General features: G+C 40.5%; 1 protein-coding gene across 4 annotated transcripts; it reads left to right on the top strand.

The window, feature by feature from the left end:
• The first annotated feature begins 811 nt into the window (after positions 1–811).
• On the top strand, positions 812–26742 carry LOC146707016 (uncharacterized). Of its 4 annotated transcripts, none has more exons than XR_014920731.1 (13): positions 812–1290; positions 7631–7778; positions 9695–9832; positions 11307–11495; positions 13394–13492; positions 14138–14209; positions 15594–15640; positions 18777–18876; positions 19617–19752; positions 20131–20247; positions 22704–22800; positions 23394–23464; positions 25686–25749. XR_014920731.1 is itself a non-coding variant. In XM_085458331.1 (13 exons), the coding sequence occupies exons 1-12, from the start codon at positions 1199–1201 to the stop codon at positions 25768–25770; spliced, it is 1320 nt and encodes a 439-aa protein (XP_085314457.1). In that variant the 5' UTR covers positions 815–1198; the 3' UTR covers positions 25771–25811; positions 26318–26742. The 4 variants fall into 4 exon arrangements, 3 of the variants coding, with proteins under 3 accessions (XP_085314459.1, XP_085314457.1, XP_085314456.1); XM_085458331.1 differs by lacking the exon at positions 23394–23464 and adding an exon at positions 26318–26742 and having other exon boundaries at positions 815–1290; positions 25686–25811; XM_085458333.1 differs by lacking the exons at positions 23394–23464; positions 25686–25749 and adding an exon at positions 26318–26742 and having other exon boundaries at positions 813–1290.
• The last annotated feature ends 55 nt before the right edge of the window (positions 26743–26797 follow it).

The following is a 26797-nucleotide window of genomic DNA, read 5'->3' as shown; positions in this document are numbered from 1 at the left end:
ATACACCTGAAAGCTCATAATAAGCGTCATCCTGTTAAGAAAGTGTTTTGGAAAAATGAAAGGATTAAAAAATAGTTTTGGGTGGGTTGGTAGAGTATTTCAAGTATATAGCACAGAATTAGGACCCATGGAAATACACAACTGTAGACATCAGATATTAAAAAGAGAAGAAATATAACAGATATTTGTTAAGAATTTTATAACAGAGTAGAGATCAAGTAGAGTGATTACTTGCAGATTTATACAGAGCCAAAAACTGAAACAACTGGTGTAGCAGTAGTGGCTCCTGAATTATAAAATAAAATATCAAGATTTCAAAAAAGAACATCAATTTAGTTTTTAGTATATGTGGTGTAGAATTGTATGTATGTATGTATTTAGCGTAACAAAAGAGCAGATAAGCTGGCTAAGGAAGCTATTACAAGAGTAGATATTTTAGTAGATATATTAGTTTGGAAAATAGTACATTATGAAAAATGGTGTGGAGTAATGAGGTAAAAGGTAACTGTATAAAATACAGTTGGAGTTACAAGACAGAGGAATAAGTAGGCCGGAGGGGATAATAATAAATAGAATAAGAACAGGTCATTGCTCTTTGAATGGCACTCCTTTCAACATGGGGAAACATCTAGCTGGTTTATGTAATCGGTGTAATGCTATAGAAACAATAGAACGTGTGCTTATTAGCTGCCGGAAATAAGTCAATCAAAGAAGAATATCGAGTGTAGAAATGGATACTAACAGGGAATTGAAGTTTGAGAATGTGGTTGCTCAGTTAAATCATGATGAAGGGAAAGGAATTTCGTTTCTGAGAAGTACCAAAGTCATCAGGAGCATATAAGGAAATGATGTAGCAGTATAGCCCAAGAGATGGCAGTAGTGCAACATTGTTGGATGCAAGCTGCCGTTAATAACTAAGGAAGAAGAAGAAGAAGAGCCAATCGAGCGTCGCGTTGTTGACGACCCGGGAGAAACAAAACTAGCTAAAGGAAAAGCGGCAGAAGAATGATTCATACGAGTTATGTCTCTTTGTGGAAAGGAGGATAAAGGAGTGTTAATAGAGCTTCGACTTTTTAAACAATCAATTCGGCTTCTTTAAATTTGGCGTTGTCACAACAGAGAAACTCCTTCGTACCTTTTTGGGAATAAAGCGGGGATTGGCATCAACGGGCTCTTCTTTCTTTTACATCTATTTAAAATGTTGTCTACTGGAGATGTTCAAGGTTATCTCCGTAAACTGGAAGCTCTCCTGCGAGTGATCAAGTACCCGGGATACGTCGACTACAATGGGTAAGCGTCACCACCGCCAGTCCCTTGTTACTAAAGAGATCCAAACTAACAGTATTCGCGTTACAATGTTTTATTAGTAATTTGTGTAAGAAAAACACTTTGATTAAAAACCACGGCTCTTCAGTTGTAGCATTTTTACTGCTAAAGGGTACAAAGCTCGTTCCCAAGAGTGCCTATTCGGCTCGACGCCATCGTTTTCCATTCCTATCTTCTTTGTTTGTTTTTAAATAAGATCCTTATTTAAAGATTGGTACAATACAAAGTAAAATGAAACAGTATTGCATTAAAGGTTTTGTACTTACAGAAACTGTACCAGAAACAAACAAACATTAGCCAGAACATACAATACACATACGCTAGGGGGAGAAGTTTATCTAATTAAACCAAAGAGCGGTGATTGAAGGATCTTCATTTTTCCACATACAACCATAGTTTTGGGTTAGCGGATTTCTTAATTGAATTAAGATATTGCAAAAACTCATAGAAAAGGAGGGATGTCTTCCTAAACATTTGGATTTGTGAATATGAAATTTAGCCTTTAAGATTAACAAGTTAATCATATCTATGTTGAATTGTCTTTGGTTTTTGTGGGGACCAAATAATACATGTTTCCAAAATAGTACAAAACCTTTAAATCCATCTTCTGAGATGAAGACACGTAATCTCTGCCAGAAGTTTTGTACAAGGGGACAAAACCAAAAAAGATGCATAGCAGATTCCTTACAAGTCTTACAAAAGCTACAGTTTGCATCAATGTCTAACTTGAATTTGCTTTGAAGATAATCTTTAGATGGGTAAATTCTGTGTATTACCTTATAAGAAATGTCTTTAACTTTGTTGGTAATTAAAAACTGATTAGGTAGTTTCCAAACTTAGAATATATATGTATATTCTGCACCACATCTCTGTGCGTTCATCATTTGTTTGAAGCCAGCTCACCTCCTGCAACCACTTTTCTGAGAATACGTGCTTCTTTTGTGGTTCGGACTCCTGACATTTCTTTGGAGGTGGAGGAACATCACAGTAATTGCTTAAAGGAGCTTCTTCGACATCTTTAAGAGTTCTAAACAAATGTCTGTCCTCCTCCAGAAAATCTTATGTACGCAAACACGCGTTGCAACTTCTTATCTTGTGCGCATTTTTTATTTTGACAGCGAATGCTCACCCGCGGATCACTTATGTGCAGCCCTGGTTATGCTATTCTGAAATAAAGGTCTAATAGATTTATTGTTGTTTTCAGAATACTTAGATAAGCATATCTTACCAATGACAGTTTGTATTGGAGATACCAACGGCATATGGTATGAAGGGATATTAGGTTTATTCTTAAAAAGCATACAAACCCCTGATGGTATTGAGCCAAATACTTTAGCATCATCGTCATGATTTATAGCTAAATTGAGATGTAGACAAAATTCTTCATTGGAGAGAAGCATGCCATTTGATGTTTCCATTACATGTACTATCGAGTACAGCCTAATGTGCCTGAGGTCGTTATAGCAATGCAGTCGACCATCCCGTGACATCATTTGTATGTGACACGAACGCTAGAACAAAGGTGGATGTAATCAATATTGATATGAAGTACAATTAAGTATCCATCCATCCTCTTCAGCTAATCCTTTTCAGGGTCGCGGGGCGGCTGGAGCATATCCCAGCTTCCATAGGGTGAGAGGCAGGCTACACCCTGGACAGATTGCCAGTCTGTCTCAGGGCCAACACATAGAAACATACAACTATTTGCAATTACATTCACACCTATGTGCAATATAGAATTACCAATGAACCTAACCCCGCTAACTCCCAGAATATCACGCAAACACGGGGAGAGCATGCAAACTTCACACAGAAAGGGCCCGGCGAGGTGATGGACTTGAACTCAGGACCTTCTTGCTGTGAGGTATGCCACCAGGCTGCCCTAATGAAGTCTATGATATAAAATATTTTTTTGTATTTAATACATTTGTTATTCCAAATCAGAGATTTATGTCGGGAAAAATTATGTTTGTAAAGATGAAGCCAGCATGAAAATGCTTGTAACGGAATTGGAGTTTTGTTTGGGTGAGCAGGAAGAGCAGATCACCTTCTAATCAGAAGGTTGGTGGTTTGATCGCTGTCTCCTCCAGTCTGAATGGGCAATATACTAATACCAAGTTTCACAATGATCCATCGGAGTATGAATGTGTGTGAATGTTAGATAGAAAGCACTTGTGTAGAAAGAGCATAGAAAAAAGTGTTTGTGCAAATGGCAGCGAATGAGGCAAGTTGTGTAAAGCGCTACATAAGAAGGGATTCTGTCCCTCTATGTTTAAAAATAAGGTTTGGTATTAAATACCAGAATCTATGTTTGTCTCTAATGACACGTTTGATCCAGTTCAGGTTGAATTTGATGCTGAAAATGAGATATTTCTCTCTCAGACTGATATTGACAAATATGAATCCCCAGATAAGGTCATTACTACTTCTTTGGCAGGAATACCTTCAATTTCTTTATGGATACAAGCTTCTTTGAGAGGGAACAGGACACCTTTTGTTATTTGAAGTAAGACCTGATACTTCAGAGAAAGCATTAATACAGTTTTTTAATCTGAAACTCATCTTTCGAGGAGATAGCTGTATCATCTGTTAACTTCCTGGCCTGAGATGGCGATCCCTTCAAATGCATCATTGTCTTCCTTGCACAAAGCCTGATTAACACTCAACTATAATGGCATCCAAACAGAATTGAAGTCTTTCTGTAAAAATATAAGATAGTAATTTGACATCATTGTTAATTTGTGTAACTGGCCTCCAATTATCATTTTGTATCATTTGATTCTTATCAGGTTCAGGTGTAATTAAGCCCCGACACATTGGTGAAAGAAACCTACAAGCTTCTGTGGCCTCCTTTAAAACATTTAATAAGTCAGTGATGTGATCTTGAAAGAGCCTCTGAAATGTTCCAGTGAGTCCATCATCACTTGGGGATTTTTTTCTTGTTCAGTTTACTGATAAACTGTTTGAGTTCTTTCAGAGATAATTCTTGATCACATCATTTCCATTGATTTTTGTCAATAATTTGTGCCCTCATTTTAATCTGTGTAAAGAAAGGTTAAGTTTTTTCAGACTGTAGCTTTTGGTAAAATCCCTCAATAACGACAGAGATTTGTTGAGTTTTCAGATATTTTCATTGTTCGTTCTAAGTTTATGTATGTGGTTGATTTCTTTTTTCCAGTTGGTGTTCCTTTTGCGTTGCTCCATCCATTTACTTTGAGTGCGACAATAAGCACCCATAGCCAATGCTAATAAATAAGATTTAATTCAGAGAGTAGTGAACTTCTCATGCTCATGAATAAAATAGATTTTGTTTTAAGTCTCTTTTCTTTGACTTATTCCTTCCTTCTCTTCATTGCAGAAATGTGATATTTTGTGAATTGCCAGTGCTTTCTTAAACATTTTCTTCTGTAGCGTTTCTCCAATTACTGCTAGTAATATTTGTCTTTTTTAGTGAGCATATTATTATGAATATTATAAGCGTATTACTTAATTTCCATTCATAAATGCTAGATAACATTCCAATGGATGCAGCCGTTCCAGTATTTTGCTCAGGGACACTTTGACAGGTGGGCTCGTGGAGCCGTGGATCAATCCATCAGCCTTCATAAAGAAAGACAGCCCACTCTTTACTAGAGGTGGGAATCACCATACATCCCACGATACAATATTATCACAATACTTAACGCACGATACGATATTATTGCAATTTTTTAAAATATTTTGCGATATTCAGATTCTGTACATGAAGGTAAACTTTATCAATATTCATTTTATCTAATAACAAAGTCTCACACTCAGTCTTTCTCTCAGTTCAGTCAGTTTTATTGTTGACAAACTGAACGGTTTGTATTACAGTCTAGTCCAACTTAACTGAATGCAACCATCTGGTACAATTATAGCTATTTTGAACTATGCAATATGAAAACTATGCAGCCCCTTCAGCAACTGAAGAATTTGAAAGTAAATTAAAACAAAATATAATTTTACGTTAAATAAAAAAGTTTTAAACTTAATTAAAATAAAACATGTCTTAAATTAAAATAAGTAAACTGTCATGTTTATTGCTGCCAAAAACCAGTTAAACACATTTGGACAGTGAAGGAATGTCAGGATTCTTGCTCAGAAAAAGGATCAACATGCTCTGAAGTCAGAGCACAGAAACCTTTTTTGTAACAAAATATCGATTTCTGCTGTCCCTGTATCGATACATTATTAGCAAACAAAATATCACGATACTACACAGTATCGATTTGTTCCCCCACCCCTACTCTTTACCTGACACTTGCTCCCCCCAAGCTGCACAATAATCTTTGTGAGTGGAGCCTCTTAGTTTAACTGAGCTTGAATGGATCGCCTTGATGTTGCCAGTTAAACACTAGGTATCACTGTTGTCACAAAATGAACCCTGCAGATTTTAACACGTTCTACGTAGTGTGGTTGAAGCCATCCTGATAACCTTATCCCACCGACGATGTGGAGATCCAACTTTTTTAGATCCAATTAAAATCAAGGCAGTCAAAAAGATGCTGGAAAAGAGGAGAATTCTTGGAACAGAGTTTACACTGAATCATATGAACAGCAAGAAAATACATACAGAGTATAGCAAGCAAAGCAAAAATCCCGGGGTGCACAGCCTTAAGCACAGACAGCAGAGCGACCCAGAGATGGACAGCAGCAGGAGAAAAGGGAGTGCTGGGGTGTCCTCTGGTCCCCTAATATAGGACCAGTATCCCCGCCCCTGCTGCTGGGTAACTTTCCCACCCGTCCTCAGGCCAAACACAGCTGCAGGGACGGGTACCGACAAAAGTCTTGGCCAAAGGCCAGTCAGCACTCTGACTAGCCTTTTCTTTGGCTTATCACAATAGGTCAGAACCAAGTCAAACATTGCACATTAATCCCAATGATTAAATCTTACAACAGGCAGTCAGCATGTGGCATAATCTTATATTATACATGTAAATAATACCTGACCTAACTACATAGGTTACATGCTTATTCTCATTGTAGGCTTATAGTAGGGGTATGTGTGTGCATGCACGGGCGAAAGACAAAACACTGACTGGCTGCTCTCATCAAAAACAAGCCAGTCGTGTAGCTCACCATTGTCAGCTTGTTTCACGTTTTCGTTAAAAAAAAAATAAAAATCACAGTTTAACTTTGGGTTCTTCCCTTGACTCGTCCCACTAAACTCCAGAAATGTAAATCTACATTTCAAAAGCTACTGTTGAAATTTTCCTCCTCCTTCCAGAGCCCCTTTTCCATTAGCACCTCCTCGGATCGACTTGTTTTTTGTAGCCATTTCTCCCCTTGCCGGGTTTCAAAAATGGCAGTTTTAATTTTTGTGAACAGGACGCTCTCATGACTCATCGTGTGACGCTACTGACCAGCCAGTCTGACGACGTCACATTTTAGTATCTGCTCGGATTGCATAGTGGCATTTAGATAGCAGAAACCCAGGCGCATCTCAAATTGAACGTATTTTTCTGTTCAAATTTAAACCCGCCAGTGGCGAGTGCTAATTTCCACCCCTGCCTGTGCATCAAATGAATGTTAGGTCCAATGTTTCTTTTTGTTTTGTTTTGGGGGTTTTTTGCCCTTTTTTTTTCTAACATGCTCCACCCAATACTGAGAAATATCTCTGCACCTTCCAGGTTTTTCCAGTATGTTTTTTTTGTTCAGCACTTTGGTCCTTAGCAGGTTGTTCACAATTCTGGCAATAGACTGGCTGCTCTTTGTGAAGACTGAAAGATAAATGTTTGCCACTTAAGGCCATGCAGACCAAGTGTCAGCCTCACACCGGGGTTCCAGTTAGGCAGAGGTTGTGAATTGGTATCAGAGCACATGTGTGTATTCTGCAGCTTTGGCAGCACCGCCCATCATTTCACGGTTCTTGGAATCATTTGTAAGAAATAGTAAGAAAATACTTGGCTTGTTCTACATGATTAAGTATGTGTGAATGTATGTTAATAATGTAATAACAAAACAACCAAAAGCCTGTAATACCCCATAATACTACATTTACCATTTTGGGAAGATGCAGGGTTGCATGATTGCATGAATTTGTACATATTCTGTAAGTATTTATGTTGAATGTAAATTTGCACATAATACAGATGGTTGTACCTCTGTCAGGTCTGTGTAAATACATATCAGATATACCAGATGAATAAAAAAAGAACAAAATGTAAATCTGAATGTTCTGAACGACCTGATTCTGAAAAGCGACGAATGTGTAATCAGCACAGCAGATGGATTTCTGTATCTGCTCTAATGCTGTGAATGCTGTTGTGTGTTACTCTGCCAGGCTGTCCAAAGGAGATCCATCAGCTTTTCTGCCAATACTGAGTTTCACTCTCACCTCCTTCTCTCCACCTTTTGCTGAGCAACTGATGGCAGCTGGTTTAGAGCTGACGGGTAAAACTGACCTCCGCTTTACAGAGGCCGTTTATAAGGTAACAAATTCCTGTGTTTAGAGTGTTGTCTTTTTGCTAATGCGCAAAAACTGTTATACTGATTGAGCCGCCCCTTGTTTCTCCGTGCTTCAAAAGTGCTGAGGTCTGCGCCCTCGGGTTAGATGCCTCTGTCAGGTCTGTGCTAGACACAATTTAAGTTTGATTCTTTGTTTCTGTTATATGTTGACAAAGCACTGGTTCATCCCTCGAGTTAGGCCGCTTTTTATGTTCGAGTGATTTACAGGTTGGTGTTAAGAGGCTTAACAAAGAAAAACCATTCTTCTGAAAATGGTCAGATACAAGGACTTGAGTGGAAATGAATGAAAAAGCCGCCAACGTTCAAAGAAAAAGGCCTCAGGAACTATTACTCAAGACCACTGTTAAGAAATGAACAGAAGCTTATTGGAATAAAAAATAAGAAAGAAATGAAGGATTGCTTAAGAGTTTTGCAGAGCACTATATGACAACCGTTCAAAGATGGTATTGACCTAAAAGTGTTGACCTACCATTGCCAAGAACATGGGTCTATTTGTGTTACTCTGTGTGAGGCCTGTTTCTGTGATTAAACATTGTTACGGGGATGCAACAACAGGAATAAAGGATGCACACAAACAGACTTAAGAAACAGTATGTTTGGTATAGGGAATGAAAAGCATGAGGAACTCACCCACATTAGTTACAACACAGAACATTTATCTGGTTCACCTTGTTGTTTGTTTCCAAATCCTGTCATGCTTCATTCATTGAGTTATGTTACGTTCAGTAATCACACAGTTAGCCTTTTGTTGTGTAAGGAAAGCAGTTATTACTGAAAGGAAAAAAATAAATATAAAGAAATGCTAAATATTAGGAAAAGGTGTATAGATAAGAACAGCTCTTATAATTTCATTGCACTGAAGAGTAGATCTGATGATGTCAGAGCGCTGCAGCAAGCAGGAGGCTAAACACTGACACAAAGCTGTCTGTGGCTGTAGCTTGGTATTTGTAAGGATAATGTGAGACACATTTAAAATAATACAACATCGTTTGTCAGTAGTTTTTACCTCTCAGTAGTAAAAAGCTGGTGGGGTGTTGTCGTCACCCTTCTACCAAAACCTTGGACAAGTTTGAATATCAGTGATGTCTACCTCCAGGTCAGAGGTCACGGTTTCTGAAAATCGTGTGAATGAGATCACTTGAGAGCAGGGTGATGTAGGGTATTGAAACTGATGCTGTAGGTGTATCTACGAGGATGCTGAGCGGTACCACTGGTCACTGCCAGTATTTTCCACATGTGTAGATATTATACTTTCACACGCTACACTTTAAGGAAGGCAAGCCAAAGTAAGGAAAGCTAGCCATGGTCACAAGCAAGGGTGCAGAGAAAAGGTTTGTTGACCAGGTATGTAAAGAATAGATATGAAATTAAAGGGTTTACATACAGTGTTAACACATGTTACACAAGGGATAGCTAATAGAGCTATAGCGTGCCCATTCCTAAACACAAGCCTAATGTAGCATTGCTCGATAATGTCATGTGTGTTTTAATCCAATAATGATAACGTTCACTGGGAACGAAAGAAGTGCTAAAAAACAGCAAACACCAAAAAATAAAGCATGAAAAGCACAGCAAAGACTGCAGTTTAGATCTTTTTGTTTTCAACACTTCAGCGCAGTATGTGCTTCACTCTTCATCACTGTCAGTATGTGCTTCACTCTTCATCGTGGACCAGCAACAGCAGGAGTACACACAGACTGGCTGTAGCACGTACTGTGTACACTGCCTCCATCTGACCAAAGAGCAGACAGCGAGCCCGCTCTCTCTACTTTTAATCCCATTTACAGTAGAAAAGTGCTTTATAAGAAAGTCCATTCAGTCCTGTAACAATGTGTCCAGCTTTGTGAGTGTGTTTCCTGTCTCCGTTTTGTCTGTCAAGGTGTTACGAGATATCTTCCAGTATAAGCCCTTGCTGACCAAGCAGCAGTTCCTGCAGTGGGGCTTCTCTCAAAGGAAAATCTCTGTCATCTGTGACATTATTAATTTGGTCCTGCAGAAACACAGCCAGCTGAAGAAGGTACGAAACCTGCCATTTGTTTTTATTTCCATGTATTTGCCTCAAATGGAGAGCGCTTGTTCCAGAAGTTTCTGTAGTGTGTTTGAGTTTGTGTTTGTTGCTGGGTCACAAGTGGCACACTGTGTTACACCAGTCATTTCTCACTCCAAGTTTCTCAAAGCAAACATTTAATATATGACTTGTCACAAGATATAATAATATCCAAAGGTACAGAGAGTTGCTCAATGTTTTATTCCTGAGTAAAAAATACTGTTAACTACTCTGAACAGGATCTCCACAGGGACCAGTATAGCTCACTGGTTCAAGTAGGTGACCCATATGCTGCACGCCTACTGGAGAGGCAAAGGTTTGAATCCTTCCTGAGGCCATTTCTTGTGTCTTCTCCCTGTTCGTTCCCAGCTTTCCCGTCTTTTCTTCACTGTCCTGTCTCAGTAAAGAAAGGACAGTGAAAGAAATAAAGAAAAGCCCCGAAAATAGCCCCGAAAAACCCCCCCCAAAACATTTGAATGGCTCAGAGGACAAACCACTGAGACACACACAATTCAGCTGAGTAACAGTGTAACACAGCAGTGTAATGTACTGATTATTAGTTACTACATTAAACTATAACTGTTACATACTCACCACAAATCATATGTAGTATAGGATGAATATATTAGGCCAAAAAAGTCTAATATTAAGAATGTTTCTGATGATTTTTCTGAACCAAATACAAGTGTGTTGACTTTTAAAAGTCAGACTTGTTTGTTATCACAGTGATAAATAGAAATACCATTTGTACCACAGTTTGCAGCCACACAGAAAACAGCAGAGGTGCTAAAGTGGTCAAATACACTGTCATTTACTTCATTGGCATTCAATACATTTCATAACATCAGAGAGCTGCCTTGATATTCTCCAGCAGTGGAAAAAAGAGACAAATTATGGACATGAGATGGGGTGGTTGCTGCTGAATAATCGTGCCAGTGGACCTGCCAGTTAAAAAATAAAACAGAACTGCCACCCATGTGCTTTTTTTTGTTTTTGCCAGTTTAAAAAATGGTAACAATAAAGTACATATGCATTTCTTCCACTGTATGGTACAGCTCAACCCCACTCGTGGGCCATTTATCAAAATGCGTACTTGTGTGTTCTTGTGGACTTTGGAAGCTTCATCAGTCACAGCCCATAGTTCCACCTCACAGTGTGAGAAACGGTTACCATACAGCAGTCCTGTAGCCCAGAGTCGAATGCTCTGGCACCTAAGTCTGGTGTGAAGTCGTACATGACCAGCTGATGTCCAGAGAATGGCATAGCATTGTACACAACTGTACATCAGTGATGCAGTTTACTCAATGCGACAGGCACTCAAAGAAAGTCATGTCTTTGTTAACTGAAAGCCGTTCACAGATGTTTGGAGGATCACGTTTACAGAGAGGCGTGACGATAATAATGTAACATTAACAGCTGATCGTTGTGTTTTTATCTATTTTAGGTATCCAGGAAGTCATTTGTCATACATCACATGGAAAATCCTATGACATCTCCCACAAACTCCTCCCATACTGAACCATTGTCCTTGTATAATGGAACATGTGCCTCTGGTGACGTACACTCCCCTGATTCTTCCAGCAGTGACGCTGCAGAGCTGCCAGGAAAAGAGGATAAGGACAACAGCCTCCATGTTAGTGAACTCCTGTGACAGATGTTGGTTATTTGAGATTTTACTAACACGTGACTGCTAACCATGTGACATTAACTTGTCTCCACCCGTGAAAATCGTGATGATAATTTAGAATAAAATGAATAAGGCCCAAATCACACACTTTGACGATAGTCAGTGGCCATCTGGCAAGTACCGGTTGTGAGGGGGAAACTGGGTACTCCCTGACCAATTGCAAGTGGTTACTCGAGGTTGATGGGAACATCTCTGGTAAAGCCCCGGTCAGACAGACCTGTGATTCGCTCACCAGTTGGCAAACAGCACCGTGTGATTGATTTGTTGGCAAGCATGGTAAATGGCCTGTATTTGTATAGCGCTTTACTAGTCCCTAAGGATCCCAAAGCGCTTTACATATCCAGTCATCCACACATCCACACACTGGTGATGGCAGCTACATTGTAGCCACAGCCACCCTGGGGCGCACTGACAGAGGCGAGGCTGCCGGACACTGGCGCCACCGGGCCCTCTGACCACCAGTAGGCAACGGGTGAAGTGTCTTGCCCAAGGACACAAGGACCGAGACTGTCCAAGCCGGGGCTCGAACCGGCAACCTTCCGATTACAAGACGAACTCCCAACTCTTGAGCCACGATCGCCCCATAGTTGCCATAGTTGTCCATAAGTAACAAATTTATTTATAAACACTCGCTGGCAACTCTCCAAGCTATAATGAATCTGTGGAAAGTGCAAATTGGAAACTGAGACCATTTGTGCTTTGAGAGATGTTGGGTACAGCTCTTTCACTTTGAAGCTTGTGTCACACTTTCTGAAGTTTTGCTACCGTCACCTCCCGCAGTCACTTACAACCAGTCGGGAAATGCACATTGTTTTCCCTAGCAGGGTGGGTGTATCATGTCCAATATACTGGACATTCTTTAACAAATGATGTCAAAAAATCTTAAAAGATTCAGTGCGTCTCAAAGTTTAATAGGCATGAAAGTCTGAGGATATGTTCAGGGTAGGTTGAACACATGTCAACACCATGAGTGGTGTATATGGCAGACAGGTTTTGGACCCAGTATGCAGGTCTCGAGAGGCAAAACCTGAACTCAAAAACGGCTTTATTGCATGTGACATTCCAGAAATGCAAAATAAAGAGCTCACTGGAGCCAGGAATACAGAACACTAGGCAATTAGAGAAAACCATGGCACTAGGTAGCAAAGGAGTCACACAGCAAAGAACACACATGGAGACAATAGAAACATGGCAGGTGATGAGGACAAGGAAGAAGAGTGGCAGGAACAAACTGGGAGACACTGGGAGAACAACTGAGCATTCATATGCTTGACACAGACAAAAGGTCAAAATACATGGACACATGACTGACTGAGGAGATGAGAGTAACTACAGAGGGACACAAAGGGAACAAATAAGGCATGACAAGGCAACTGGACCTAAACTGGACATTGAAGCACAGGAGACAAAAGCCTACTTAAGTACAGGAAGTAACAAAACATGGAATCACAAACAGACAAAGCACAGGGACCACAGTGGAAACAAGATTCATTGGGGACCCTAAGGATGCAAAATAAACTAAAACCCAGAACTGAAGTAGATGAGAAAGCGCTCATCTACTTCGCTTAAAATATCAATATTGAAAAACGTTCAACTGAAAACACTGGGTCCAAACTCAGGGATGGTAACAAAAGCTCAGCTATGCAGTGTCTGGCCTCAGCAAGGTCAGTATTCTGGAGAAAGGCCTGGAGCAAGGCAGGAAAACAGACAAAGCTAAGATACTCCCTACTTATTTAAAATATGTTGCCCTTTCTTTAGTCTTGTTTTAGTCTTCTCTCTGATAGACAACAGGAAAGAGAATAACCCGAGCGCTTCTTTTCTGTAATTATCATATTCTTTTCCAGAATGTGGGAGAAGTCGTCACCGTATCCAGAGAAAGCTGGGAAAAGCTGATAAGCAGAGTCCTGCTGTTGGAAACAAAATTCGAACAGAGAAATACAGAGGTAGGTGTGTGCACATGCTGTGACGTCTGCTTTTCTCCCTGTAATTCTGTTGATACGTGGCAATTGATTAGGGGTGGGTTTAAAACATTGATTTCCTGATTCAAATCAAATTTATATCGAACAAATGTAAACTTGATGCCAAATTGCAAAACTCTCAGCTGTGTCTGTAATCAAACCTCTAACTTTGCTCTGCTTCACTTCAGCAGCATCAGGTCATGTTCAGATGCTGATTGATGGTTTTCTTACGTTTTTGTTCTACTGCAGAATATTTTTAAGATTATCTGCTATAAAAAGCCAATCCAGGAAAATCTGCTTCATGTTTCTCTGTTTGATCCTCAGTCACTTTGACACAAAGGCCTCTGCTGTGATGCTCACACCTCTGATGAAGTCTCACAGTGTCAGCTTTGGTTTTATACATAGACAGGAAATATATTATAATTCTGATCATTTATAAGTGCATATCCATATTTTTATATCTGAGTCCAAATTTAATTGAATCGAATCAGGACCTCGTGAATCGGCTTTTTCAGATTAAATTAAACCACCTTTTCTAAATGATTGGTAATCTGCAACCAGTTTACCCAAATGGTTTAAAAATGGCCATTTTAGTTGCATCTCCTTTTGCCTTCTCATGTCTTTTTTTAGGTGCACAATACACAGCCATGCCAGTCGTCTACCTCATCACATGCTTCCAGTTACACAATTGATCCTTCAAAGGTGAGTAATTTGCTCCTTATCTGTCCTGTGTTGTAGTCGTAATAGACCAAAGTGTAGACATGTGACCTTCTTGACTGTTTGTGCACTGAGTAATTTGGAAAAAAAGGTAATTAAGCTGAGTTGAAAACCTTATGTTTTCAAGCTTTCTCATGATTGGAATGAGTTAACCATACTTTAAATTTTGTGTTATTATTTTAAATTCTGTTCTGTTATGCTGTCTATGCAATTAAGTACCATTCATTTAGACCTGCTGGCACCTCCACGACTTCTTTGGCTGCGAGTCACAGTGACACGTATCTAAAGAGAAACCTCAACATGATATGGTAGAAATCACACAGTCGTTTAGGAAAATTCATTTGAGATGTTTGTAGTTTTGCTCAGTCACTAACATGGAGTGTTCTGGGATTTTGTGGAATCATTAAATCACTGCCTGTAATTAAGTCTCAGGACACCTATTTGTACTTTATTCTATTTGCGACTGATATAAACTTACACTTAATTATGTTTTTATATTTATGCTTTCCATCAGACTGTTCAACACCATCTGGGATGCAGCTAAAAAATACAAAACTGTCTTATGCTAATTTAAACGTTCATGTAATGGAATAAGTCTGTTGGCATTTTTGCCAGCTTTTCTTTTCTTTCTTTATAGTAGATTTTTTCCAGTCTTACTGTCTGACACATTTAAAGCTGCTGCTCAGTATTCAGTGGGATTGGTCAGATGTTGCCAGTGTCACCCCTTGCACGCGCGTGTACCTAGATTAGGAAAGCCAGGGTAACTTAACAGGTTGATAACCAGCTTCATGTGACCATTCACCGTGATTGCTGATGTTAGTGTCAGTGAATCCAGAACAAAAAGATACCCTGGGTATGTTAAACTTGCTTCCTGGTACAAGGCCCATATTTGGGCGTATGAGGACGACTTCTGGCTTATCTCTGCTATCACTACAGAAACTTATTTTGTAGACCAAACTTGGTAGGAAATCACCATTTACTGACCAATTGAGAACATTATTCCTGGATTTTATTTATTTGGGCGATCGTGGCTCAAGAGTGGGCAGTTTGTCTTGTAACCGGAAGGTTGCCAGTTCGAGCCCCGGCTCGGACAGTCTCGGTCCTTGTGTCCTTGGGCAAGACACTTCACCCATTGCCTACTGGTGGTGGTCAGAGGGCCCGGTGGCACCAGTGTCCAGCAGCCTCTCCTCAGTGCGCCCCAGGGTGGCTGTGGCTACACGCAGCTTTGCCATCACCTGTGTGTGTGTGTGTGTGTGTGTGTGTGTGTGTGTGTGTTTGAGATTGTGTCATTTGAAAACAGAAAACTTTCCAAATTGAAGTGTTTATTTCTTAACCTGCTGTTTGTTTGTTTGTTTGTTTGTTTGTTTAGGAAGAGTGTAAATGGGCTACTGACGGGATACAAAACGTTGCCAACTTGTAAGTACCTGATTGTACTTCTGCAGTAGAAGCAGCCTGATTTTCAGTGTAAAGCTGTTTTGATGCAGTTATACTTCTTTAACTGTGAGATTTGCAGGCTGAAGAGCACCTCCAGTCTGTTGCACACTGAATCATCCACAACACACTGAATAATAACACTCAAAGCTTTAGTGCACTAAAGCTTTACTATACTTTAGTATACTGTATACTTATTATACAGGTACATATCCACCCATTAATGAGTTTAATCAGAGAAAAATAGTGAGGCTTAACAAACAGACAGAGATATCAAAGGGAGTAAAAGGTTTGACAGCATCAATATAATTCATGCAGAGATGTAAACCGGAGCACTCACAGTCAGCTCAATGCATCAACAGAAAGTTATCAGCACAACGATTCAGACAAAGAGCTTTTTAGGGTAAAGACTGAATATTATCAGTCACCTGACCTGCGTCCGACTGAACGGCATTCCACCAGAAACAGAGCGCTCTGGGAGAGCCTCGCATACAAGAGTCTGCTGGTGTCACCAGTTCCAGCACTAAAATGGAAAATTGTGATTTCACATGATGTTTTTGTTACTTTTGTCTTAATAAAGGTCCTGGTGCACCATGAGTTCATCAGTCAGTGACCCTCCCTCTTTAACGTTTGGCTACAGATTTGGTGGGCTTCCTGAACTCTTTTACTTTGCAGTAATACTACTTACAGCTGGTCACAGAATATAGGAGAGAGGGACTTGTTGCAAAGGTGCCATGCTATTACGTTACCGTGCTCAGAATTCAGAGCTCCTTAGAATGAGCCACTTTTATACCCTTGTAGCTTGTTGACTGCAAATACCTGAATTTTATCTCTATAGTGTAGCTGCACAAGCTGATGAATGACCTGTTAGTGCCAAACAGACATGAAGTGTACTTCACAAGTGCTGCTCTTTATATGGCAGCTGTTAACCTTCTAATTATGTTCTTAGAGCTTGAGCTCAAGTAATTAGTGATGTGGGTGTTTATCGTTTTCATTATGACTGAATGTCATAGTTCAAAGAAGTGGATCTGTACAGTTCAGCTGAGGGGGTACAAGGACCTTTGGCCAATAAGAAACGTCATTAATGTTAAACTTACTATAAATGTGTCATATGGTCATTGTGTGAATAATTATCAAGGAAGAGCACTGTCCTGTCCTCTAACACAATCAACCCAGTGTGAGTTACATGTGGGCGGGTCTACAGGAGGCTCTTCAGCCTGCTGTGGAGAGAATGATATAATAAATAGTTTTAAAGTGCTTTGTTGGCTCCATTTACATATAGGTGATTTTCACGTACTTTACCAACGACGTATATGCCACCCTGCCCCACCCCTGTAAGACTTTCTCGATCCGCCACTGTGACCGAAGAAGCTGCAGTCCTTTGAAGCAAAAGTCAGGGCAGAAAAACTCCTCACAGTCCGGCCTTAAGCGCGGGAGATTTCTTCCTGTGTTGTGACGTGGTTCACGGTGTCGTAGCGACCATCGTGCGGTATCAGCAAAGGCTGCCGTTGTCAGAGGGATTTATACCAGTTACTTGTTACAATATGGAAGAAACCCAACAGCGTTCTAGTTTAAACAGGTAACCTTTCTCTACACGTGACGGGAAAGGCTCGGATTTCCACCGAGAAGCAGCTGAGTCTGTCCGCGTGTGGTGCGCTGTTACGTAGTGTTTTAGTATATGTTCCACCCTGAGCCAATGTCTTTCATTTATCAGTCCGTCACAGTGTTTTTCACATTTATTTTTAATGCTCGGAGGTCGTAAAACTGTCTCACTGGGCTGTTAGTGACGTTTCGAGTTTTATGGTGCGTTCCTGCATCGCCGGAAGTTCCCAGTTGGAGAGATTTTGTGGAATGCCAAAAAAAAATTGCATAAAAGGTCGGAACATACCCCAAGTTACCGATCCAATAGTAAAAGCGTGAACCTTTAATCTGCACTGTTGTGGATTTTGACTCACCGTGTGCAGAGGCTCTATTCCTGATAAGCGCAAAGTACTATGCTGCTCCCGGTGATACCTGCACGGCTCTACCTTGCCGAGAACCAAATTAAATCCCGTTTTTTCTACATTTATTCTCTCAAACACGATAATCGGGAGTGACGTCAGTCCCAAATACACTTCCTGTACTCCAGGTTATCTGTTTAGTCTCGCTTGAAGTGGAGTTTTCCGAGATCGACACATGTTTTGGTCCTTGTTGCAACAACAGACCCAGTTTTGCTGTTGACTGCTTAAAGCTTTCATCATCTTCCCATTATCCTTCTGTCTTCATGATTTCTTCCACCTCGATGAGTTCCCCCTTTCCAGACACTAGGAAGCATCTCCCACAGCCTAACACTGCCGCCTCTGCTTTTTCTCTGCTGGGACAGTTTTCTTTGGTTGCACATCTGGCCCTTGTTTCTCCAAACATAAGCCCCGTGGCTCTCAGTAGTTTGTGTTATCGTTTGTGGCTCAGTACAGAGGTTTGTTTGTCAGGGGGCTTATGTGAGTCATTTTGGGGGAAATATTATTTTTATTATTCATAATGTTAATTAAAAAAATAATGTGCAATACTAAATAGTAATACAATTCTTATTCATCTTTTAATATAATTAAAAACTCTCAGTGTTGTCATTGTCTGTTGGACACTAACGCTGGCACCCTACCATCCCTGTAAACTGCTGCAGAGGGCAGCCAGAGCAACATCCCAGTGCCAGACACAACAGGCACTGTGTCCACTCTTTCCATACTCTGACAGCTTAGCTGATTTTGGGGCAGGAGGAAGATCTACAGAGTATTAGTGACATGGTTTTAATGTTGTGACTAATTGGTGTATATCTGAATAGTATCAGTCTTGTTACAAGTGCTGATACTGAAAACCATTATGTTCAAGCTTTTACTAAAGGTTATGCACATTGAGCTTCTACTCAGGAGACTCTGTGGTGTTTATATGTAAATGATTGTTTTGGCAGCTCATCAATTAATACATACGAATGTACACATCAGATAACACAAACTGAATCGTAACATTGATGGTGAGGTACCAGAGTGACGGCTCACAAAGCTGTGAAGTCCCTTAAACCAGAATTGGACAGTTTTTGTTTTCTCTCACATAACTTCATAAATCTCTTGGGTTTTTTTCTCTATAGTGGCAAAACCAAGAAAAGAGAGGACTACCTTGAGTGGCCAGAGTACTTCATGGCTGTGGCTTTTCTGTCAGCACAAAGAAGCAAAGACCCGAGCTCCCAGGTACGTCTGCGTTTGCTTATGTGTCAGGGCTGAAACAGATACTTTACTATGAGTTCATATCCAAATTTCTGGTGTACAGAACTGAGGTGTGGTTCAGGTTTAGAAGAGTCTTTTACTATGAGTTTACTGTTGTTGTTGTCATTTGCATGTTGGCATGAGAATGTGTGGTTGCTCGCTCATCTCTCCCCAGCTGTCTGAGGACACTGAGGAGCTCCCAGGCCGGCCGAAAGGCACAATCTCCCATTGTGTTAAAATATAATGTATTAGCAGGAACGTTTCTAATGCAATAGTTTAATGTGAAAACGGTCAAACGTCACCTTCATTGTCAAGCTGTCTTCGCACAATCCTAGTTTAGTTTGTTTCCTCTTGCTGTCCAAAAACAGGGAGACAAGGTTTAGGCCTGCTCAGATGTGATGTTCACTGTTGATGTAATGATTATTTAACACAGTTACTCAGACTCTGAAGGAAAGAAAAACAGGGAAAAATTGAACGTGCCCCAAAAATTGTATTTCCTCCCAATTTAAATATGCAGATGAAAGAAAGAGAAAACACACACAAATTTAAGGTGAGCTGAATATTAGAAAGTCTGTCAGGGAGCGAATTTGGGGCATGCATTATTGTAAAATAGGACGTGGTGGTATAATAATTTTAATTTGATGGTCTTGTTTTTATAAATATAGGAATCAGTTCTTTGTGTGTGTCCCTCTCTTTATGTCCCTCTGTCTCGGTGTCTCTCACAGGTGGGAGCATGTATAGTGAACCAGGAGAATAAGATAGTGGGCATCGGTTACAATGGTATGCCTAATGGCTGTAATGATGACCTGCTGCCATGGTCTCGCTCTGCTGATGACCGGCTTGACACTAAATACCCTTATGGTGAGAATGCACACTGTCATTTTTGCTTTCTTCTACAACAGCTTGTTTTAAAATGGTGTATTTGGTGCATTAAAGTAACAAAGCACTCCTGCTTTCATCCACCTTATGTGTGGGAGAATGTCTGGAGTAAACCAAATCCTATCTACATTTGCACCATACTGCCAAAAGTATCTGTTCATCTGCCCTCACACCTGAGCGACTCATTCTTTCACAGATGTTTATCTGTGTGTGATTTTATGCACCTGTGATCATGGAAGTGGGTGGAACAATTTTCAAACGTTTGGCCAGTTGGGGGCAGCAGAGGCTACATGATGAAGTGCTATCAAACTTGCAGTGTGTTTTAGTGACTGAGGTTTGTTTCGATGTCGTGTCTCACAGTGTGCCACGCAGAGCTGAATGCTATTATGAATAAGAACAGTGCTGATGTGAAGGACTGCACCATGTATGTGGCGTTGTTCCCCTGTAATGAGTGTGCCAAGCTCATTATTCAGGCAGGTGAGTATTAACAGCACACACTGTAACTGTTTCTACATTCATACTGATTCATGAAGGTCCAGGTAATAATATTAGGAGTCACAGCCGCCAATGTTGGCAGAACTCACTTCATTTTTAATAATAATAATAATGGATTATTATGGTCTGATTGGTTAGCCATCACCAGTTTGTCTGAATAACAAATCTAGCAGACACCCAACAAAGTCAGACGACTGTATTTGTCTTTCTGTGACTTGTCCCTTGTAAGAGTTATATATTCAGTTAAAAGTCCACACCTCCATCCCATAATGACTGATTTAAAATATGTTGTCAAGTAGAGTCAAAACTATTTAAAAAATTGTGATTAAAGCACATTTCCATTTGTGCCCAGCTATTATTCTACAAAGAAACTTGTTAGAAACAGTATTTTTATGGCCTCTCTCGGCTTTGATAACAGCTTGCATGTTTTCTGGCATTGCTCTTGTACTTGCTGTGATGCTCTTTTGTTAGTGACTTACAAAAGGTTTCTAGCTGTTCCCATCGACCTGCTTTGGATGAAACTTTGTGTGATCCATCCAAATCCACCAAATCCCAAAAGTGTGCAGTGGAATTAAAGTCCACACTTGAGTACTTGAACTGACGGACTGTCCGAATCAAAGTTACTTTTTCTTGGTTAGTTAAGCTCGGCGTCGCTTTAAAGTTTGCTTGTGGCCTTTGTCTTGTTGGTGCCCACAACAGTCCAGAAGGGTTTCCATGATGCAACAAGATGCTGTCGTAGACAATGTCAATTTTCACAAATTTCCCCATGTTGTTTCCAGAAATGTAACCCCGCGTGTGTGTGTGTGTGTGTGTGTGTGCGTGTGTGTGTGTGCGCGTGCGTGTGTGTGTGTGTGTGTGTGTGGGCACAGGAACAGTACCTAGTTGCAGTCACCTGCAGCTCCCTGAGAGATCTGAAGTCTTCCTGTACATTTGTTGACCTCCTTAATGCTCAGTCACTGCTTCTTAGCAGCTATTCTTCCTTTTTCAGCCTTGTTCATTCAGTTGTCTGATTATGGTCATTCTGAAAATCTTCTCAGACTAGTTAAGACTTCTTCGTAGCAGTAATCTTCTTTTCTCTCCCAGTACTTAAAAGTTTGAGGTGTGTGGCATCTGTTTCAGTCAGCTTTCATTTTCTGCCTCTTCTTGGCACATTTTCTAAGTACCAGTGTTTGCAGCATGCTTGACCACATCGTGAGAACAACATCTTTCCCCCTATTTGTTTCAAAGACCACCCAGTTATTCACATTTTCATTTAGTTCTAGATGATTTAGACTGCTCAGAGAAGACATAAATTATAATAACAATGCGATTTGCTGTCTGTGCAGGTACTCGGTCACCCAGGATGTGGTCGTCTTAGGAGCTTGAAAGGAAGGCAGTTTGACTTCTTTAGGTTTTTTGAAGATGAAAACAGCCTCTCATCCAAGAGGACGAGAGGCTGTTTTCAAACCAACAGTGTTTAAACCCCAGTGGTCGCTGACCATCTATTAGTCATCAGTGTTATCATATGAGCCAAGGTGTGATAAGAGGGCGTAGGGGGCGACCGTGGTTCAGGGGGTTGGGAAGCTCATCTTGTAACCGGAAGGTTGCCAGTTCGATCCCCAGCTCTGTCTGTCTTTGTCCTTGGGCAAGACACTTCACCTACCACCTGCTGGTGTTGACCGGAGGTGGTGCAGCCTCGCTTCTGTCCGTCTGCCCCAGGGCAGCTGTGGCTACACCTGCAGCTGCCTCCACCAGTGTGAATGTGAGACTGAATGAACAGTGGAATTGTACAGCGCTCTGAGGGTCTCGAAAAGCGCTATAAATGCAATCCATTATTATTATTATTATTATTATTATTACTACCTCCAGGGGTTTCAGGTGAGCCACATCCTACTTACTTGTCAGATTAAAGGTTCACGCTTGTGATTCTCCACAAGCCTAGGAACTTTTAAAACTGCTCTTAAAACTCACCTCTTCTCATTGGCTTTTAGCAAGCTTTAACCTATTGCTTTAACTTATTGTTTTAATTTATTGTTTTATCAGTGAGGTGTTTTATGTACTTGTGTTTTATTGTATTTTATATTTGTATTTTCTTGTACAGCACTTTGGTCAGCCTTGGTTGTTTTAAATGTGCTTTATAAATAAACTTGACATACACGATGTAACCTGGTGCAAAGTGTGAGTGTGGGTTGTGGCCACCACCTCTGTTCAATAATGGTCATTCACAGTGGACATAGATGGCCTTTTTTACATTTAAGAATGTGATTCACTGCTACATCAGGCTGCAGAGTGGGTCAGTCCTTTGGAACAGAAAAGCGTGTATATTTAAAAAGTGTTAAACCCTCATCGGTGTGTCTGTTACTTAGTGTTTAATCAATTAACCTTAATTGATTTGCAATATTCCATCCTCTGTAATATCAAATAAGATTAATTTATGACCCCTCCCTCACTTTCTCCAGGTCTGAAGGAGGTGGTGTATCTTTCTGATAAGTACCATGACACACCTGAAATGACTGCTTCCAGAAGGCTGCTCAGTATGGCAAAGATCGAGTGCAGGTAAGTTACACGTTAGTCTAGAAGGAGAAACTGATGCTTTGTTGCCTTAAGTACGGCCAAACTACTCCGGACCAGAGACTGAATTCAGGCCAGGCGGTGGTTACGTTTCTGCAGTAGTCTGTCTCGGACACTTTCAGAATGTTGTAACTCAGGATGTATCAGGAAGCTTTTCCATGCTTGCAGAATCCCACTGCTGCAGATATTATGGCCAAATAGCAAAACGAAAGCTTGTGCTTGTTCTTAAAAGTTGTTGTGATGATGGTGCTTCACCTAAATTTCACACAATTCCTCCTTCATTCAGTACAGAGAAAAATCTCTGTGAATGTTGTCATACTGTGACTGTAGTTGAGACTGCCCAATAGATGCATGCTAAATCCAATAGCACGAGTAAGTGGAACTGCATCCAAGTCTTAAACTTCAGATTTTATATCAGTTGCAATAAAACATTTCTTGAGTGCAGAGGCTAAATTGGTTGAATTTTATTCTATTTCTATTTGATTGCTTTACAAAGTTACCAAGAACTCTGCAAATTCACAAAATTCAGGTTGCATTTGTAAATTGGATGAGTGACGAGAGGTTTCTCCCTCTGACAGCGCTGCGTCCAGATGAACACAATCAAACTGTGGGATTTACCTGGATGACTGAGCATGCATCAAGACATACAGTACGCTTATTTACATAGCCCCAATTAACAACAACAGCTATCTTTTAGACGTGTTGACTTACAATAAGTCAGTATAAACAAAGGACCACCAGATCTGAGAACTAAGCGGACAGACATGGAAGGGAGCACAACAAATGAACTGTGCAAGTGAAAATGTGGTGAAAGGGTTGGAATTGTTATGGAGGTCAGAAAAGGATGATTGATGTATTTGATTTAAAGGGAAAAGAAGATGTAAAGAAAAGTAAAGCGCCTGTTTCAGCGGGAGAAACGTGTCGTTTTCCTCAGCTGGGATGAACGGCTGAAAAATAGGATCAAGGGTGTGCAGAGCAGCCACAGCTCCACCTGCTGGTGATCCCAAGAAAGTACCAAATCAAGATTTCACCAACCCTATAGACCAGAGGGATCAAAGTCATTTTACATTTTACAACCACAAACAGCTCACTTTGATCCTAAGGTGGCCAGACCAGTGAAACTCTTTTCTGTCAGTGTAAAGAAGTTACACATTTAACTGTTTGTTTGTTTTTTACTAAAGCAAAAAAGGTTGGAGATTGGCCTATAATTAGCTAAGACAGCTGCGTCTAGAGATGCTTTTTGAGTAAAGGTTTAACTACAGCCAGCCTGAAGGCCTGTGGTACATAGCTGATTATTAGAGATAGGTTGATCATATTTAAGATCGAAGAATTAATTAATGGCAGGACTTCTTTGAGCAGTTTTGTAGGAATGGGGTCTAAAAGACACGTTGATGGTTTGGAGGAAGTAATTATTGAAGTTAACTCAGAAAGATCAATTGGAGAAAAAGAGTCTAACTTAACATCAATGGTACTAAGAGTAGCTGTAGATAATATTACATCTGTGGGATGATTACTGGTCATTTTTTCTCTAATGATTAAAACTTAATTTGTGAAGAAGTTCATGAAGTCATTACTAGTTAACGTTAAAGGGATTGTTGGCTCAACAGAGCTCTGACTTTTTGTCAGCCTGGCTACAGTGCTGAAGAGAAACCTGGAGTTGTTCTTATTTTCTTCAATCAGTGATGAATAGTAAGATGTTCTGGCTTTGCGGAGGGCTTTCTTATAAAGCAGCAAACTATTTCTCCAGGCTAAATGATGATCCTCTAGATTTGTGACACGCCATTTCCTCTCCAGCTTACGAGTCATCTGCTTTAGGCTACGTGTTTGAGAATTATACCACAGAGTCAGGTACTTCTGATTAGAGACCTTAGTGTTCACTGGACCTACAGTATCCAGAGTCGTACGTAGTGAGGAGGTGAAATTATTAACAAGATAATCGACCTCTGTTGGGGTAGCGTTCAGATAGCTGCTCTGCTCTATGTTGGTACAGGGCATTGAAGATGATAACAGTGGGTGGATTATATTCTTAAACTTAGTTACAGCGCTTTCAGAAAGTGATAAAGTCTACTCTTCACCGCTGTGTAATCAATTATTGTAAATGTAAATGTTATCAGGAAATGATCAGACAGGAGAGGGTTTTCAGGAAACACTGTTAAATGTTCAGTTTCTATGCCATATGTTAAAACAAGATCTAATGAGCTGTAGATAAGGTCTGCTGTTAGACTAAAATAAAAAGGTACCCGCCAGAGCACTCACTGTGAACGATGCACTGATCACACCTGCATTTTAAAGATAAGAACACAGCTGGTCACAACAAAATAAGAAACACACTAATAAATAATCGTAAAGGTAGAAATGATCAACTTTATTATCTTGTACAGACCTGCATGCAGCCTCTCTGTTCAGGCCTGAGTTGCAGCTGTGCTGCTCTGGATTCGACTCTTTATTTGCTACGATTAGTTCTCTACAGTCTGGACTCTGCTGTTAGTGAGGGGAAGAGCTGTGTCTGTCTGCAGCCACAGCACTGTTTGTATCACAGTTGTTTCAAACGAGTATCGTAACCCTGCACTTCTAGAAAGCTCATCATACAGACAAGACTCGGGGAGGCCTGTGCAACTCGGGGGCCGTTTCAGGAACACCTGCTAGACCCAAGTTATGATGCTCGATGTGGCTTAAAAAGATCCCAAGACGTGTCTGTGAGCTGAACTATGGATTTTTGTGGTTACAAACCTCTACATGAACCTTGTTATAACTTATCAGAGTAGGAGGCCAATAAAAATCTTTCAAAGGTGCATTTTCTTTTCTTTAAGCATTTTCTGTGTGTAAAGGTGCGTCTCTGACCAGTCTGTGTGTGTTTGGTGTTTTCACAGGCAGTTCAAGCCCAAGAGGACTGAGATTGTCATTGATTTTAGCTCCATTAACTGCTCTGGAATGCTGAACTGTGCAACCAAGTGAAAATGCAAATGCCTCACCTTGGGGAGCTGTTGAATGAGGCAGTGAGTCAAAGGGACTTTGATGCCTCTTTTTGTGTTTGTCTTCTCGCCTCCTGCTTTGTCCAAAGGAAAACTCAAGGATAACCTGACTTTGGCATCTTAGATATTTTGATTTGCTGCTTTAACGTTTTTCTTTTAAAACTTCCTCTGGGTCAAGGAATTCATAAGGCTTATGAACAAACTGTTGTGAGTAAATCAGAAATCTGTTTCTGTCAAGCTTCCAGGCTCGTTCTCCATGAAGATCACTTAACCTTTGTTCACATTCACAGCTGAGACTGGGAGATGCTGTCATTACTGCTGGCACTCGGAGCTTCAGCATTCAGTATTTTATCACTACTTCCCTCCTCTCGGCTGATGCCACCTCTACAATACTGGGCTTTAATATTGTTAATACGAGTTAGCTTCATGCAGCTGAGCCTCATCACTCATTAGAGCCAAATGCTAGTTTTAATTAAGCAAACAAGCTGTGAAAGGCTGATTGTGTATTTTTGTAAATATGATTACTGCAGATCCAGGTGACGTAGGTGCAGCGACTAAAGATCTTGGATGAGGTCGAATCCTGGTGACCTCAACATCTGACCTCAAAGTCGGTGTCAGAGGTCAAGTTTTAAGTCTTGGTGATAAGTCAGGACGATTTCCCCGTGTATGTAGTGCAGCTGCATCTACTACAGGATGAGGTGTGACGCTGGAAGCTGCCAATATTATTTGCAATTAAGTTCATCAAACCTGTTTACCAAAAGTAATGTCTGTAAATTTGACCCCATCCCTGACGTTTTACTTCTACTCTTTAATGCCTCCTCTGTAGTGAAGAATGTCTTTACTGCAGCTGGAGTCAAGTGTCAGAAACAAGAGCACACCGTTGTTATTTTGGACCTTTGTAACAGAATGTTTGATTGTACCACAGTAAATCTTTCATTCATTAAACACGCGTGAAAACGAATCATTTGTTTATTTTGTGTCCGTGCACCACTGAGGCCCACACAGGTAGG

Source organism: Copadichromis virginalis, linkage group LG6, assembly GCF_057382275.1.
Source record: "Copadichromis virginalis isolate Kocher_CV1m ecotype Utaka linkage group LG6, C_Virginalis_male_GT1.1, whole genome shotgun sequence".
In the NCBI taxonomy this organism is placed as follows: domain Eukaryota; kingdom Metazoa; phylum Chordata; class Actinopteri; order Cichliformes; family Cichlidae; genus Copadichromis; species Copadichromis virginalis.
Note: the sequence above shows the minus strand (reverse complement) of the source record. Positions and strands in the feature narration are given on the sequence as shown.

Bases quoted from the DNA above. Each gene is read 5' to 3' on its own strand.
- LOC146707016 (XM_085458331.1), top strand. From the start codon at position 1,199: ATGTTGTCTACTGGAGATGTTCAAGGTTATCTCCGTAAACTGGAAGCT. The intron at 11,496-13,393 runs GTTAGTGAACTC...ATTCTTTTCCAG, and splicing joins ATAAGGACAACAGCCTCCAT to AATGTGGGAGAAGTCGTCAC. The intron at 19,753-20,130 runs GTGAGAATGCAC...CGTGTCTCACAG, and splicing joins TGACACTAAATACCCTTATG to TGTGCCACGCAGAGCTGAAT.